Here is a 16,208-nt window from a genome sequence, read left to right as displayed (position 1 = left end):
ATCCCTACTGCCTGTACCCCTCCCACATCCCTGTACACTGCTATATCCCTACTGACTGTATCCCTGAACACTGCTATACATCCCTACTGACTGTATCCCTCCCATATCCCTGAACACTGCTATACATCCCTACTGACTGTACCCCTCCCACATCCCTGAACACTGCTGTATCCCTACTGATTGTACCCCTGAACACTGCTGTATCCCTACTGACTGTATCCCTCCCATATCCCTGAACACTGCTATATCCCTACTGACTGTACCCCTCCCACATCCCTGAACACTGCTATATCCCTCTGACTGTATCCCTGAAAACTGGTATATCCCTATTGACTGTACCCCTCCCACATCCCTGAACTCTGCTGTATCCCTATTGACTGTACCCCTCCCACATCCCTAAACACTGCTATACTTATTGTGTGAAAGGTACAATCATTCTGGCTAAAAACATGTACTAAATTACTAAATTTCGCAAACTGGTGACAACATTGTATTCTCTGTCATTTTGCATAAGTTTTGTGTCATTGGTCACAATATTCATCATTTAGAAAAATGATTTCTTTCAGTTGATAATATGTCATTTCAGTACACTGTCCAACCAAGGGTGAGTGTTGAAGAATAATTCAGTTCTACACAGAGGCTTCGGCTAGGTTGAGAAGCTTTAATAAAGGATATCATGGAGAGAAGAACAGAATCAGTGATTCTCTGAAGAAATGCAGTTTGCAGTGATCTTTATATATTTTCTTTTGCGTCATATAGTGTGATAACCAGTTTCACCTGTAGCCAGAGTGCAGCTGATAAAAGTAGTATAGGCAGGACAGTTATTTAAGAAAATTCAGGTACATTTGTTAGTACTCCCAGAACATTTTTGAAATAACAGGAATGTCCACCAGATTCATGTTAATTCACAAATAGCCCACAGTAATTTTCCACTAAGGTTGCATTCTCGAAGCACAAATGTATATTACCTCTACAAGGAGCAGGCGAAAGCAGCGGGAGGGGTGTGCGGCTATGTTTCAGTTAACTGAGTGATAATTTCATTTCATTTTCCACAAATCTAAATGACTCACTCTCGTTTGAGCAAGCAGCAAGTTAATATGAACTACTTGTATTTGATTTTGATTTTTCATGAATCATACGGAAATAATTTGCCTACAGTGAAAGACATCACATTAGAGCCACTTGAACTGATTCATTTGATTATAGGAAATCTTCTGCATCAGTGCCATTATTCCGTGCTCCAAAGTGAATGTGATCAGAAGATTAACCTCAAGTGCAACAGTGAAGGATCTTGTTTATTCAATTCTTCTCACAGACACTAGATGGTGCTCTTTGCAACATAAAGATAATTTTTCCAAATATGAGACATTATTGCTTCTCAATAAATATTCCATAATTTCTACTCTTCCTTTTAATATAATATAAACCAACATTAATTTATATGACAAGAACAACATGCACTTCGGGCCATTGACGTTTGATATAGTTTCAATCTAGAAATGTAGCAAAAGTCACCAAGAGATGGAAGTGACTGAATGAGCCATCACTCATTCATCACAGCACATGGCTCTGAAGAGCACAGGCTTTCGAAAAGAGAGTTACCACTGATTACAGTTAAACTCCATTTTGCTCCATTAGCTCTGTTTTGCTGTCCGGACAGTAAGTTAGCAAACAGTAGTAAGTTAATTTCAAAACTTCAGATGCTTGCTCAATATATTTTGTTAGTCAAATGCTTACAGATGTATGTATTTCACAAAAGAACGCAATAGAAACCTGGGAAATGAGATTCAATATAGCCAAATGTAAAGTTCTACATGTGGGAAATGAAAACATAAGGCAGGATTGTTATGGGAGGAACAAAACTGGAATGTGCTCAACTTGTAAAAGACTTGGGTGTAATGGTTGATCAAAGATTTTCAGGTATTACGCACTCTGCTTTAGCAGTAAAAAAAAAAAAAGGCCAACAGGATGCTGGGATATATACCGAAAATTATTAAGTATAAATCCAAGGAAGTTGCACTTATCTTTTTCAACACATTCGTTAAATCACACAAATGTATTGTAAGGTACGGTATTGTTTGCTTGCTGAACAAGCTTACTCTACAGGGTTGGAGTCCTGATCGATGTGGTCACTTCTGGCATGACGATCCTTACTTCACTCTAGTGTTTCTTTTGCGCCTCTACATCATGAAACCTATGCACTTGTTGTACGTCGCTCTGGATAAGAGCGTCTGCTAAATGCCTATAATGTAATGTAATGTAATGTTTGTAGTTCTGGGGAATGTATTACAAGACAAATATAGAGGCTCTGGAAAAGGTTCAAAGGAGGGCAACCAAATTGATTCCAGGTATGAATAACTTGAAGAGATTAAGCATCTTAAGTCTAAGAAGTTTAAGAGATTTAGGGGTGATTTGATTGAAGCTTTTAAATTCATAAAGGGGATTAACAAAGTGAACTAGAAGAGATTCTTAGGTTGAGTTCTGTTAGTAGAACAGGGGGACATAAATGGAAACTAGCAAAAGGTAAATTTCACACAGACATCCCGCAACCATCACAAATAAGCAATGCAATACAGAACTTCCTGTAAATCCTCTGACCCTTATATAAGACAGGTGAGGTCAGTATTTCTGTCTTAAAGAAAATCCTCTTTTACATGCATGGATATAGACAGATACCAGATGAATACTGAAGCTAACACATAAGCACATGAGATGCCATCACTTCTTATCTGTGTACTCTCTGGCATCTTCAAACCACTTAGTGAGCACCGCCTCCTTGCCCATCTTCCAGAGCCTGAGTAGATGACCCTTCCCCTTGCGCGAAGTGATCATCAGGTAATCCTCATCTTCGGGGTACAGAGTGACGGAATGCTGGGCCAGTACCAGAGACTGGCAGAACCGGGCCAATACGAGCACGTAGAGGGCGTCCCGCTCAGCCCTGTTCAGCGGGAAGACGCTCTCCCAGCCCGCTAACATCGCCCCCCCCCATTTCCAGTGGAGTTTGGCTCTCGATCATCATGTACATGATAGCGATGGCCAGCTCAAAGACGTAGTAGCCACTGCTCATGTCCCCGAAGTCCAGGATCCCAGAGATTCTGTGGCCAGTCAGACCTTCTGGCTCCACTAGTATATTGAGATCATTGAAATCTCCATGGTTTATACCTAGAAAGGATATGCTGATCAAACACTCAAATGTAGTGTATCACAATAATCATGTTTACACTGGACAGTCCTTAAACGTACTGGAAGGCATTAACCATACTACCTCCTTTACGTGCGGAAGTAAGTACAGTTTGAAATCCTCATATATATCAGCACAGACACTGCACATCTTTGTCCGTATATCCTGACCCTTGGCCACAAGAGTTTGGTAAAAATTTTAAAGTTAACTGTCAATAAGGAGATGGTGAGGAAGACTCACACTTGCGGAAGGAGTTAATATTCACCAGGACTTCTGTCTTGAACATCTTTATCACATCCTTCACAATTTGCTTCACATTTTCTCCCTCCACTGTTGGCAGGTAGGGCTCCAGCAGATGCACATTACCCAGGTTCCACACGAAGTTCTCCTGCTGCAGGGCCGACAGTTTTGGATGCTCCATCTGTCAAAGCAATCCCTGCTGAGTTTACAACAGGACCCAGAATGCACCCTGGAGTTCCATTTCCAACTCCAATGCCCAGAACACCATCGCACCTAAAAACATACCGACCAGCTCTCACGGGATTTATAACTATGTTCTGGGTATTGGCGTAGTTGCATGAGAGCAGGAAAGGAAGATACAGAAATTATGAAAGTATGATGAAAGTTGTTTATTAATAAACATAATCACCAGTTAAGTCTATGAGAGCAAATATGGACACATTCAATACCTATAGCTATACAAGATAACATGCTGGCTAAGGCAAATAATCATGAACAAGTTTACCAACAAAGTACATGGATGGATGTGACTATGGTACCAGGAGAACATTCGGTACCAGGAGACCTGTTAAGCAGGTTCCCCCAAATTAAATGAAAGGTTATAAATATCGAAAAAATTATATAAAGAGCAGTAAATAGTTAAAATCTAAATAAAATCATGTTTGGTGTGACCACCCTTCGTCTTCAAAACTACATCAATTCTCTTAGGTACACTGTCCGGCAGTTTTATAAGAAAATGGGCTGGTAGGTTGTTCCAAGCATTTTGGAGAACTTGCCACACTTCTTCTGCAGATTTTGGCTGTTTCGTTGCTTCTAGCTCTCCAGGTAATCCCAGAGACCTTTGATCAAGTTTTTATCTGAAAAGTAGTCTATTACTTAAAATGTTACTTTATTTAACAAAATGCAAAAATGCATCTGTAAAATTTCATTTTTTGGAAAATTCATGTTTGGAAATCTTAAATTTGCTCTTTTCTACTGACACACTAATGCAGAAAACAAAAAATAAACATCTAAGACCAAATATACTATATAAAAATCTAGGGTGCCTAAGACTTTTGTACAGTACTGTATATCTATAAACATATTTTACTTTCCCCTCCATACATACTTGAGATCATAACCTCCCTATACCACCTCATAACAGCCCAGTGTACCTGTATGTATAACACACATCTACTGCATTTCATTTGATATTATTCACAATCCACCACATTTGTCATATCATTTATTTACATGTACATACAAATAATGCTTCCTTTCAGTCCATAATGTGGGTATTGGTCCCCCCAGGTTCCCGTCTGCCCTGTGGGATTCCAGTCCATCTGTTTCTCCAGGCTACAAGTGTTGGTTGGACTGCCCCATGGCAATCCCCTGGCCATGGGACAATTGTCTTTACAGCTGTGTTTGCAGCCTTCTGATCAAAGTCCAGGGACAGTCAAAATTGAAATTTGCACAACCCCTGCTTAGTTTACAACAGGACCCACAATGCACTGGGGTGCTCCATCCATCAAAGCAACCCCTGCTGGGTTTACAACAGGACCCACAATGCACTGGGGTGCTCCACCCGTCAAAGCAACCCCTGCTGGGTTTACAAGAGGACCCACAATGCACTGGGGTGCTCCAGCCGTCAAAGCAACCCCTGCTGGGTTTACAACAGGACCCACAATGCACTGGGGTGCTCCAGCCGTCAAAGCAACCCCTGCTGGGTTTACAACAGGACCCACAATGCACTGGGGTGCTCCACCCATCAAAGCAACCCCTGCTGGGTTTACAATAGAACCCACAATGCACTGGGGTGCTCCACCCGTCAAAGCAATCCCTGCTGGGTTTACAGGAGGACCCACAATGCACTGGGGTGCTCCATCCGTCAAAGCAACCCCTGCTGGGCTTACAGGAGGACCATTGCGATGCACTGAGGATTCCAGTGTAGTTAGTGAAATACTGCTAGGCGATCAAACTTTGTCCTGTTGAAAAGGAATAACAATCAATCAAAATTGATTATGTACTCTTCTGTTCAAAAGAAAGGTGCCACACGGGGGTTTACTGAGAACAAATGATTCTTCAACCTTTTAACAACCAAACAAGCAGCTACTGGCTGGGTCATCCTGGTCTTGCACTGTATCATTGTGTGGATGGGCCCTACAATCTGACGCCTATTAAGGTACTATGTGATATGTGATAAAGTTCAGTGTGATATGCTGAACTACTAAAGATCTATGAAGCAAAATATAAACAGCATACCCTGGTACTCACTTTTGCATAATTTTCAAGTGGGAATGACTCTCTTTTCATCAGTATAGCGGCCAAAGATATCTAAGGGTTCAAAAAAAAAAAAAAAAAACCTCTCAGAAAATCAAAACTTCTCCAAAAAAGAATAAAATGCTTTTTGTCCATTCTAAAGCATATAAATTATAGATTAAATATATCACATTGAAAAATAATGCAAAACATTGACACACTGTGGTACACATTCCTAAACATGTAACCATTCACTCCTGTGTGTTTTGCTGTACTCTAAAGTAATCGTAATCGTTGGGTGTATAGGGATGAAATTTTAAACATTTCTTCCTATTATTTTACTCATGGATTCCTCTCGATTACACCGCACATTAGGGAATATGAAAGACATAAGTCAGTAAAGGAGCAGGTGTTGCTATGATGGCCAGTCAACAACCACATGGTCTGTGAGCCTTTAGTGCATGAAAAAGCCATGTAAGTGCAGTTTTTCCACTTCATACATTATTGAGGGATATTACTGTCAAACACATTGACTGCTAAATATTTTTGATTATTCAAACGCCAAATAAAGGGCTAAAAAGTAAATAACACAGGATGTTGTTATAATAAGGATGTAACAAAGATTGAAGGCTTTCTTGAAAATCAAAAACACTTAAAACTTAGAGTGGGTAAAGCCCAAATGTAATTAATTAAATGCAAATAAAATACCTTTCTGGACACCGTTTTCTGCTCAGTGGAAATGCACACATGCCCCAACCCCATAGTTGCTGTCTGCAGTTATATTCTTTGACCTGATTACCTTCTGCAGTATTGTGTCCATTGTAGCTGCCATCCTTCCAACCTGGTAGAGCATCTGTGGGGAGCAGGGGATCTTAGAGATGGTGGTGCCAGGCAAGTAGGTCAATAATCGCACCAAGTACTTCTGACTGCCAAATCCACAGTCTGCCAAGATACAGGGACAGCATATTCACACCTTATAGCAGTGATCTTCATTTCTGGTCTTGAAGAGCCACCAAGTCTGTTGGTTTTTATTTTCGCTTAAAGGAGTACCATGGTGATTTTGCACAAGAGACATTGAAGAAACACAATGAGTAAAGTATTAAATATGTCCGTTCTGTATTTTTGGAGAAATATGCGTTTTAAATTTATCGTCCTATTTTCAACCGGTTAAGAAAGTTGTCAACTTGGTGTGTCACGAACACAGTAACCACTCCCCTTTCCTCGCCCTGTAAACCCATGGATAACTCGATACCCATAGTTTGCGCCGCCGGCTTACAGGCAAGACAATGCAAATAGTTATAGTTGTGCTTTTTAGCTTAACTTGGCTAGCTAGATAGCAAAAATTATAATTGGATATAAGTCAACGTCCTTACCTTAGCTATCTATCGATACTTGATATACTACTAAGCTAGCTAGCTTGTGAAAATTCAGTCTCCCAAAAAGAGCGCGTATCATGGGGGTAGCTATGGTAACGGGGCACGGTCTGTCAATCATAGCTAACTGACAGTTCTCATTACCACGCCCAGACAGTTCGGGTGAACTTTTATAGTGGGAAATTTAGGCTTAGAAAAATATGTTTTGAAGTACATTGCAATGACTGAATAATAAAAAAAATTATGCACATTTGTTTTGTTGTTGCCTAAAGACAACTGGGAAGTGTCACGTTCAACCACCATGTTACTCCTTTAATATCAACAACAGGGAGGGAGGGGCTCAATCAGTCAGACAGACAGACAGGGGCACAAACAGTCAGTCAGACAGGGAGGGGCACAGACAGTCAGTCAGACAGGGAGGGGCTCAGTCAGACAGGGAGGGGCTCAATCAGTCAGACAGGGAGAGGCACAGACAGTCAGACAGGGAGGGGCTCAGTCAGTCAGACAGGGAGGGGCACAGACAGTCAGTCAGACAGGGAGGGGCAAAGACAGTCAGTCAGACAGGGAGGGGCACAGACAGTCATACAGGGAGGGGCACAGACAGACAGGGAGGCGCACAGACAGTCGGTCAGACAGGGAGGGGCACAGACAGTCATACAGGGAGGGGCACAGACAGACAGGGAGGTGCACAGACAGTCAGTCAGACAGGGAGGGGCACAGACAGTCAGTCAGACAGGGAGGGGCACAGACAGTCAGACAGACAGGGAGGGGCACAGACAGTCATACAGGGAGGGGCACAGACAGACAGGGAGGTGCACAGACAGTCAGTCAGACAGGGAGGGGCACAGACAGTCAGTCAGACAGGGAGGGGCACAGACAGTCAGACAGACAGGGAGGGGAACAGACAGTCAGTCAGACAGGGAGGGGCACAAACAGTCAGTCAGACAGGGAGAGGCACAGACAGACAGGGAGGGGCACAGACAGTCAGACAGACAGGGAGGGGCACAGACAGACAGGGAGGCGCACAGACAGTCAGACAGACAGGGAGGGGCACAGACAGGGAGGGGCACAGTCAGACAGACAGGGAGGGGCACAGTCAGTCAGACAGGGAGGGGCACAGACAGTCAGTCAGACAGGGAGGGGCACAGACAGTCATACTGGGAGGGGCACAGACAGACAGACAGGGAGGCGCACAGACAGTCAGTCAGACAGGGAGGGGCACAGACAGTCAGTCAGACAGGGAGGCGCACAGACAGTCAGACAGGGAGGGGCACAGACAGACATGGAGGGGCACAGACAGTCAGACAGACAGGGAGGGGCTCAGTCAGACAGACAGGGAGGGGCACAGACAGTCAGACAGACAGGGAGGGGCTCAGTCAGTCAGACAGACAGGGAGGGGCTCAGACAAACAGGGAGGGAGGGAGGGGCTCAGTCAGAGGGATTTAATAATCTTGTCAGTGAAATGGAAAGCAGCTGAATAGCTTTACTGCTTCATTGTTGGCTAAGTCTTGTGGCCGTAATTATGGCAAACGCTCCTCAGGTTAGACGGAACAGGGTTAGGGTTAGTGCTGTGATTATTCATACCAATATTCTCCAGACTCATCAGGGATCCGGTCAGGGTGGGCAGGGCGGTCTGAGCAGGCAGACCATGCTGGTGCAGGAAGGCCATGGCATGGGTCTGCAGCTCATACAGATCCTGGTTTTGGCTCAGCACAGCGTTCATGATCTTCAGCACATACTGGCCTTCCTCACTGACCACCACGTGGAAGTTCTGGTCGTCGTAGCTAGGCAGGGGGTGGATCTTTGTGACAGTCAACCCAAAGAGACGGCTGATCAGCTCTGAGGCCTGGGACTCAGTCAGCCTCGGCTTAGCTTCCTTCATTGACATGTCAGCTGGAATGGAAGAAGAACCAGAGGGTTTCAATTTACTAAGCGCTCTGAGTTTCATGATAAGGTGCTATATACATAAAATGTATTACAAACAAAAACAAACAGAAACAAAAAGTAGATATATATATATATATATAAATGGCCATTGCTCCTAAACAAATCCATTTTGATATGTTCTGAGTAAGGACCCACACGCAGACCAGGGAAATCCAAAAAACGTTGTCTTTAATCAGTCCGAGGTTCGAAGCCAGGTAATCAGAGAGAGGACGGTGCCGAATCGAGTTTCCAAAAGAATAGTGAAAAGACAGGCAAAAAATCAAAAACCAGGAGATCAGAATGGCGAAGGTACAAAGGGACAGGCAAAAGAGAAGTCAAGGCAAAGCGAAGGTCAAACCAGAAGCAAACAAAACCAAAAGGGGCAGGCAAACTCGAAGTCGGGCAAAGGGGTGTCGCAGGAATCTCAATAGACAAAGGCTTACTAATAATCGGCACAATGAATTCGATCAACGTTCTGACTCTGAGCTGGTGGAAAAGACTGACATTTATACACTGGGGAAGGTAACAATCAAGGAGGGGTTAAGTGAGTGAGGGAGGAGTAACAAACAACATCCAGGTGAAGAACATTAGGAAAACTAATTCAATGACAGGGGACTGACAAAACGCGGACTGGAATCACATAGACAACAATGATAATAGATGGCCTGGGTGAAGCAGGTAAAACACGTGCAGAGAGAGAGAGGTGCAGTTAGAGCAAGAGACAGGTGCAGGCAATTGCAGAACTCAGCGTTAGAGCAGGCTAGAAAGAAAAGGGGCGGAGCTACAGCGCAGCATGGAAAAGGGGAGACTGGTTAATGTATTAGTATAGTGATCTAAACTATCAAAAACCCAAAACTAGTGTGTGTTAGTCCGTTAGTAATATTCACATGTTAGTATATTAGTGAGGTTAGTACTTTACAATCTATAAATTAGTAGGGATTAGTAGAAATTAGTAAAACTAGAAATAAGCAGGAAGTAAGTAAAGCGAGACTGGAAAGAAGGGGGGAAACCACGAAAACCCGGAACCACCCGAATAGTGAAATCACACAAGTACAGGGGAGTGAAGCAGCTCAGGGAACACAGACACAGAGACAGTACTGGGGAGACAAGTGACCGGGAATACAGACTACAACAACTTTGGAACACCTGTGGCAAAGGGCTCTGTTGGCTTTTATATAATTAACTGTCCAAACAATACAGCTGCCAGAAACAGTCCCATCACCTTTCAGGTGCCTTAAAGGGATACTGTGCAGGATTTGTATCTAGAAAAAATTATAAAAGAACCATGCTCAGTCATATCTACAGTATAATGCACCGGCAATCTCTGTTTTTGGTTTTAAGAATAACGATGGGCGTAGCTACAGAGCCTGTGGGGTGGGATCAGATCTCACTGGACCGTATGTAGCTAGTTAGCTGCTGCGATGGCAGAGGTGAAGAAGCAGAAGTACAGCGAAGTGAAAGGACAAGCTGACAGGGCTCACTCAAGAAGCAAAGTCAAGCCTGGAATTTCCTTGACAATGATAGCTGCAGTTCACCAGGGGGATGAAAAGCGACATGGAGTTGGTGTGTTTTCTGTTGGACCTGTAAGTAATATTACCTCTAGCTCAGGGGTCCTCAATCTTATCCAGAAAGGGCAGGTGTGGGTGCAGGGCAGGCTTTTGTTCCAACCAAGCAGTAACACACCTGATTCTACTAATCAACCCCTTGGAATCTTTGCTAAGCCCCTCGATTAGCAGAATCAGGTGTGTAACTGCCCAGTTGGAACAAAAGCCTGCACCCACACCGGCCCTTTCTGAATAAGATTGAGGACCCCTGCTCTAGCTGGTTGACTGACATGACGCTAGGCATGCTGCTAGAGTACCTCCCACTCACCTCTGACCAAATTTGCAGTGGCAATGGCAGTATTTCAGTTTTCCATTAATTATAAATGGATAAGTCTTGCTTCGTTTGACTTACGGACCTGACAGTAATGTCACATGGCACCTCTTCTGACACAAAATAAATTTGCATTAAGGACCCATTAGCCTGCTATTATGGATTTAGCACATGAATCTTGGCATACAACATCTACAGACAAATGTCTTTAAAAACTGAGGGATTATTTATCATCTAATCCCACATTATGTCGGAAATAGCTATGCATGACACGAAGAATAAAATTTAATCGTTCATTGTGCTTCCTTGCAAACAATTAGGCTACTTAAAAAGAGGTTCATTCTTTTTAACTGATCAATTTAAAGACCGAGTTGAATCAATAGGCTCCTAACTGGTGAAAGTGTGGACACCTGGCCAATAAAAATTAAGCACATGTGTTCAGCAACCTAATTAGGCATTGACTGATTAACCACAGGATTTCATTTGATAAAATTACTTTGCATGTTTGCAGTACAGTACAATAAGCACAACATGAGCATGGCAAAATTCATATAAAAATATCCATGGCAGGCATAGCTATTTCTGACATCACATAGGTAAATAATCCCTCTAAACATGTAAAGCACATAGCCTAACTAAGAAAAATTAATAGTTTGTTAAAATTCTGGGACTGCAGTTGTGGTTGGAACGAAGACCAGCATACACGATGAGGCCCAGGACTGAGTTTGGGAACCTCAGTGGAACTGAATAAAACATCCAGAGTTTAGGCTACGTTTACACCGCCATGATACCCAGTTCAGATTTTTTTGTCAATTTCCTTTTTTTTACTTTTAAAAGTGTGAATGTGGCCCAAAACTGATCTGATAATATCCGATTCCATCTGCTTTTTCTGTGCACGCGTTCATAATACCAATCCGATCTGTGTCACATGTGAGTAGAACGGTCACTTTTACCACGCGGTGTAAACATGTCGCTCCGTATGTGGCGTAAGGGCAGAATAGGGGGGCTATGCACTAAAGATCACATGACTCTGGCTTGCTCCTGGTGAAACGTTATTAAACTGTTATTCAGGCTATTAGAATACGTATATGACGCCAACATCTAAGTTTTCCCTTATCCTAAAAGTTGTATGTGTGCCTTAAAATAACTGTTCTGATTGTGAAATACAATTCAAACTTGTTCACCGTTAGATGTTTAATATTCCATTTCAGTGCCTTCTAGAATTTTTCTTTTTTTCCGCTAACAAAAATTTCACAAATCCCTTACTTGGATTTCCGTTATGCTTAGGTCTGCTAAATGGTACACTGCAGTCGCACTATAAAATGTTTTTTTTTTTCAGTTTTGCCTACGTTATTTTCGCTGTTTACGTAAACTAACACCCAATTTCCCCTGAAAATCAGGGCAGGCTTTCCCGAGTAGGCAACTGACTTCTGCACATCTGCCAATGACCAGTTTAACATTAACCAGTTTTATCTTAAAGTTTAACGCCTAAACCTTGCAAACAAATGTACACAGGTTACTTTTCCTGTCGATTCATTCCAATTCTAAAAATTCCATAAATAGGATGAAATGTCCCCTTAGGCAGCTAACGTGGCTACAAAGTCAGAGACGGGACTTACCAGATACAGAAAATCGGCGAGTAGTTAGCTTGTTGGCTAATCCAAAAGAAAAGTTAGTTTAATAACTAAATTGGTTGTGGTTGTGGCCGTTTTATGGTGTTATATATTTCAGTTAGTGTCTTATGATTCCCGCGTGATCCGTCGTGAATTATTAGCCGATCCAGTGGGAAAAGAAAGTGCAGGCAGCAGCAGTCCGGGGTGACCTGAGCAGAATGGAATAAACCCAATGGAGATTAAGATAGCGGACCGGGAAATAATTGCGATCTCGGACTGGGCGGAGAGAGCGTAGGCTGCGTGGATTTTGCGAACATACTGCCAAATATAATACGTAATACAGTTTAGAATCCTCTGGTTATGTTTCTAAAACCGCTGGTGTTAATTTGCGGATCTATACGAATCTTAAAATACCAAAATTTAAAAAATGGGCAACTTTTCACAGCGTGTGAAAACGCATCGACTATGCAATACATTGTGCTTATAAGTACCGGCTGAGTCAACGATTTTTGTTCTATTGTTCATTTCAGTTCATGATCATTTCTGTACATTCGCCTGAAAAGTAACCAACTAGCACGCCACCACTCGTCTATAGTTCCGCTACTTTTCATAAAATAAATGTGATGTTGATAAAACGTTTGGAATGAATTACATTAATTCCACTTTCACAAAAACTCCTTAGATTCGAATATTAGTGTAAGTCTTTTTTTAGAAAGATATTGGGGGATGGTCATGCTTAATTGTTAGCAATCACTGAAAGAGTTGTTGAGAGAGAAATACAGCACAATATATGAGTGCTTATATACCCTCAAATTTGTAACCCTCCTATTATCTTTGGGGTCAATTTGACCCCATTCAATGTTTAACGTCTCTAAATAAATGATTGACATCACTTTTGCTTCATATTTAATGACTTTTCCTAATTTAATGGGGACAACTGGGTAAACATAAAATTGACATGATTATATGTTTTCAATGTCCTATACACATTTTGTCGGTGTTCTTTGGGGTCAATTTGACCCCAGGCTGTTTTAGCTGTATAAAACGTAAGAAACATCAACATTTTACACAACATTGTTTTGGTTGTTTTGGATGATATTGAGGTCACTATAACATGCAATTTTATAATCTTCAAAAACTTCCCTCTGCTTTAGGGCCCTAACCTAACATAACCATACCTGCAGTAGTGCGCGAACCACTGATAGTTCACTTTCCTGCGCCGTGGGGGATGGGAAATATGGTTCCCGTGAGGACATTGATAGTTTACACAACACAGGGTAGGAGCAAACATATAAAAGCTTGCACAGCAGCCTTCTAAACCATTTCTTTTGGTGCTCTGTGTGCTCTCTCTTTATGCTCTCTCTCAATTGAAAATTTCTGTATGATTTTATTTACCCTGACTCCCCGATTATTTTTGTTTATTTATATAGATCTTATGGGTTTGATTGCTCCTTTTTATCAGGTACTTTTGTTTTATGTTATATTGTTGGTAACTCCTGTGTTTACTGCTGCCTATTTTGGCTAGGTCACTCTTGAAACAGATTTTTAATCTCAAGAGTTTTTTTTTTTTACCTGGTTAAATAAAGGTTAATAATAATAATACTTATAATAATAATAAAAATGACCTCTAAGCAAAGGTTTTCTGCCAATGAGGTTTTGTCACAGCTCTTTGACAGTGACGTGACATAGAGGAGAATGTGTCAGAGACAGAGGATAATGTTGAGGAGGACCCTGATTATGAGGCATCCTCCTCTGATGAGAATGAAACCCTTAGTGTTGACCCTCCTGTTGTCTCTCAGCCACCAACAGACACGTTACCTTCAAAAAATGGAAAGTTATTATGGTCCCTCTCCCCACTTGAACGACAGGGCAGACTTAGTGCTGCTAATTTAATCAAAATGGTTCCAGACCCCACCAGATATGCTGTCAGCCATGTCCAAGACATAAAATCAGCATTTGAGCTCTTTGTAACACCATCAATCGAAAAGGATATACTTGAGATGACAAACTTAGAGGGGAGGCGCGTGTATGGGGACAGTTGGAAAGACTTGGATGTGACCCACTTGCAAGCCTACATTGGGTTGCTCATTTTGGTAGGAGTGTACAAGTCAAAAGGCCAAGCAACAGCAAGCCTTTGGAATGCTGACACTGGAAGGGCAATATTTCCAGCCACCATGTCTCTAAAGACATTCCATGTTTTCTCCCGTGTCATACGCTTTGATGACAGAGAAACAAGGCAGGGCCGATGAGAGCATGACAAACTTGCAGCAATACGGGATGTATGGGACAAGTGGATTCGGCAATTACCATTTCTTTACAATCCAGGCCCCCACGTGACTGTGGATGAATGTCTGGTTGCGTTTCGTGGGCGCTGTCCCTTCAGACAATACATACCAAGCAAACCGGCCAAACATGGTATGAAAATATGGGCAGCATGTGATGCACATTCCAGCTATGCTCGGAATATGCCAGTGTACATTGATAAATCTCCTGGGGAAGCACCTGAAAAAAATCAGGGCATGAGGGTGGTACTGGACATGGGTGAAGGACTGAATGGTCATAACATTACATGTGTTAATTTTTCACATCATATGCCCTGGGTGAGGAACTGCTGAAAAGGAAGGTTACCATGTTGGGGACAGTGAGAAAAAACATTAAAACAACAAAAAGACCTTTCTTTCCAATTTTAGGTCAATCAGTGAGATTTTATGGTGATTTGCATATTTTTTCATAGCCGCGTAATAGGTATTGTTACGGTTGCTCTCAACACCCGCAAACATAAGCGATGCCGACACCAAGGTTTCCCAATAATAACCAATACCTTTATTATTAGAACACCATACAAAATAACAAAATAACTGTAAAACATAGAAGGTGAAATCCAGACACGGCCGTGGTCCAACGGAGAGGAGAAAATCAAGCCCCCTCCCTAGAAGCCGACTCCAGGCTTCCTTTTATGGGCACAGCCACAGGTGCTTCCAATTATCTGAAACAAGAAAACACAGGCCTCCAAATGTTTTATTTAAAGAGCTATTTAGGTAGTCAACAAAGACTATAATAAAGTACCTGACACAAACTCATGGTAACAATTTTAATTATAATCATTTTCTGGAGGTTTAAATTGCTGGGGTCAAATTGACCCCAAGGATAAAAGATGTTAGTAAATTTGAAGATAACAGGAGGGTTTTAACCTACAGGGTCCAAGTTAAACTACGTGGTCGCGCCCTGCACTTGGAACTGTACTTGCCTCTAGGGTTTTCAACACACTTGTCCCTGGTTACGGTTATACACTTTGTTGTACGTTGCTCTGGATAAGAGCGTCTGCCAAATGCCTGTAATGTAATGTAATGTGTTCTAATACCAGGGATGTGGCCCAAATTTGTCTTTACAGAACAGTGGTTTACAACATCAAAAGACATAGGCCACTTCACCTCATGAACCACTCAACAACGAGACTGACCTTGTGCATTCACATGACTGTACACATACAGTGAGCTCCATAATTTTTGGGACAAATACTTTTTTTCTTGATATGGCTAATAAATTTTGCTGCCCAGACAGAGCTCACATGTATTAGGGAAGTTTTTTTGTCATTGTTTACTTTGACTAAGTCTCCAAATGAAAATGAAATCTGTATGGCACTTTTCGCGTCAAGGTGTGCCGGTAGCACAGTGACCAGAATGAAAAAGCAACCCATTGACTGACACAATTTTTTTGCAGTAATTGTCTCAGTTACAGGCAAACTTTTAAGCTATGATTGAT

The 16,208-nt window shown here is 42.1% G+C and overlaps 1 protein-coding gene across 1 annotated transcript; it reads right to left on the bottom strand.

Annotated features, from left to right (window-relative positions):
* Positions 1 to 2,546: 2,546 nt before the first annotated feature.
* Positions 2,547 to 12,693, bottom strand: LOC118224748 (hydroxylysine kinase-like). Its single transcript, XM_035412420.1, is given in 6 exon segments — positions 2,547 to 2,985; positions 2,987 to 3,162; positions 3,422 to 3,602; positions 6,459 to 6,601; positions 8,617 to 8,925; positions 12,453 to 12,693. Coding segments are annotated over 5 exon segments (1,071 nt in total). The 5' UTR covers positions 8,921 to 8,925; positions 12,453 to 12,693; the 3' UTR covers positions 2,547 to 2,718.
* Positions 12,694 to 16,208: the final 3,515 nt, after the last annotated feature.

The sequence above is a fragment of the Anguilla anguilla genome, chromosome 4, assembly GCF_013347855.1.
Source record: "Anguilla anguilla isolate fAngAng1 chromosome 4, fAngAng1.pri, whole genome shotgun sequence".
Taxonomy (NCBI): Eukaryota; Metazoa; Chordata; class Actinopteri; order Anguilliformes; family Anguillidae; genus Anguilla; species Anguilla anguilla.
This window is presented reverse-complemented; position numbering and strand designations above follow the sequence as displayed.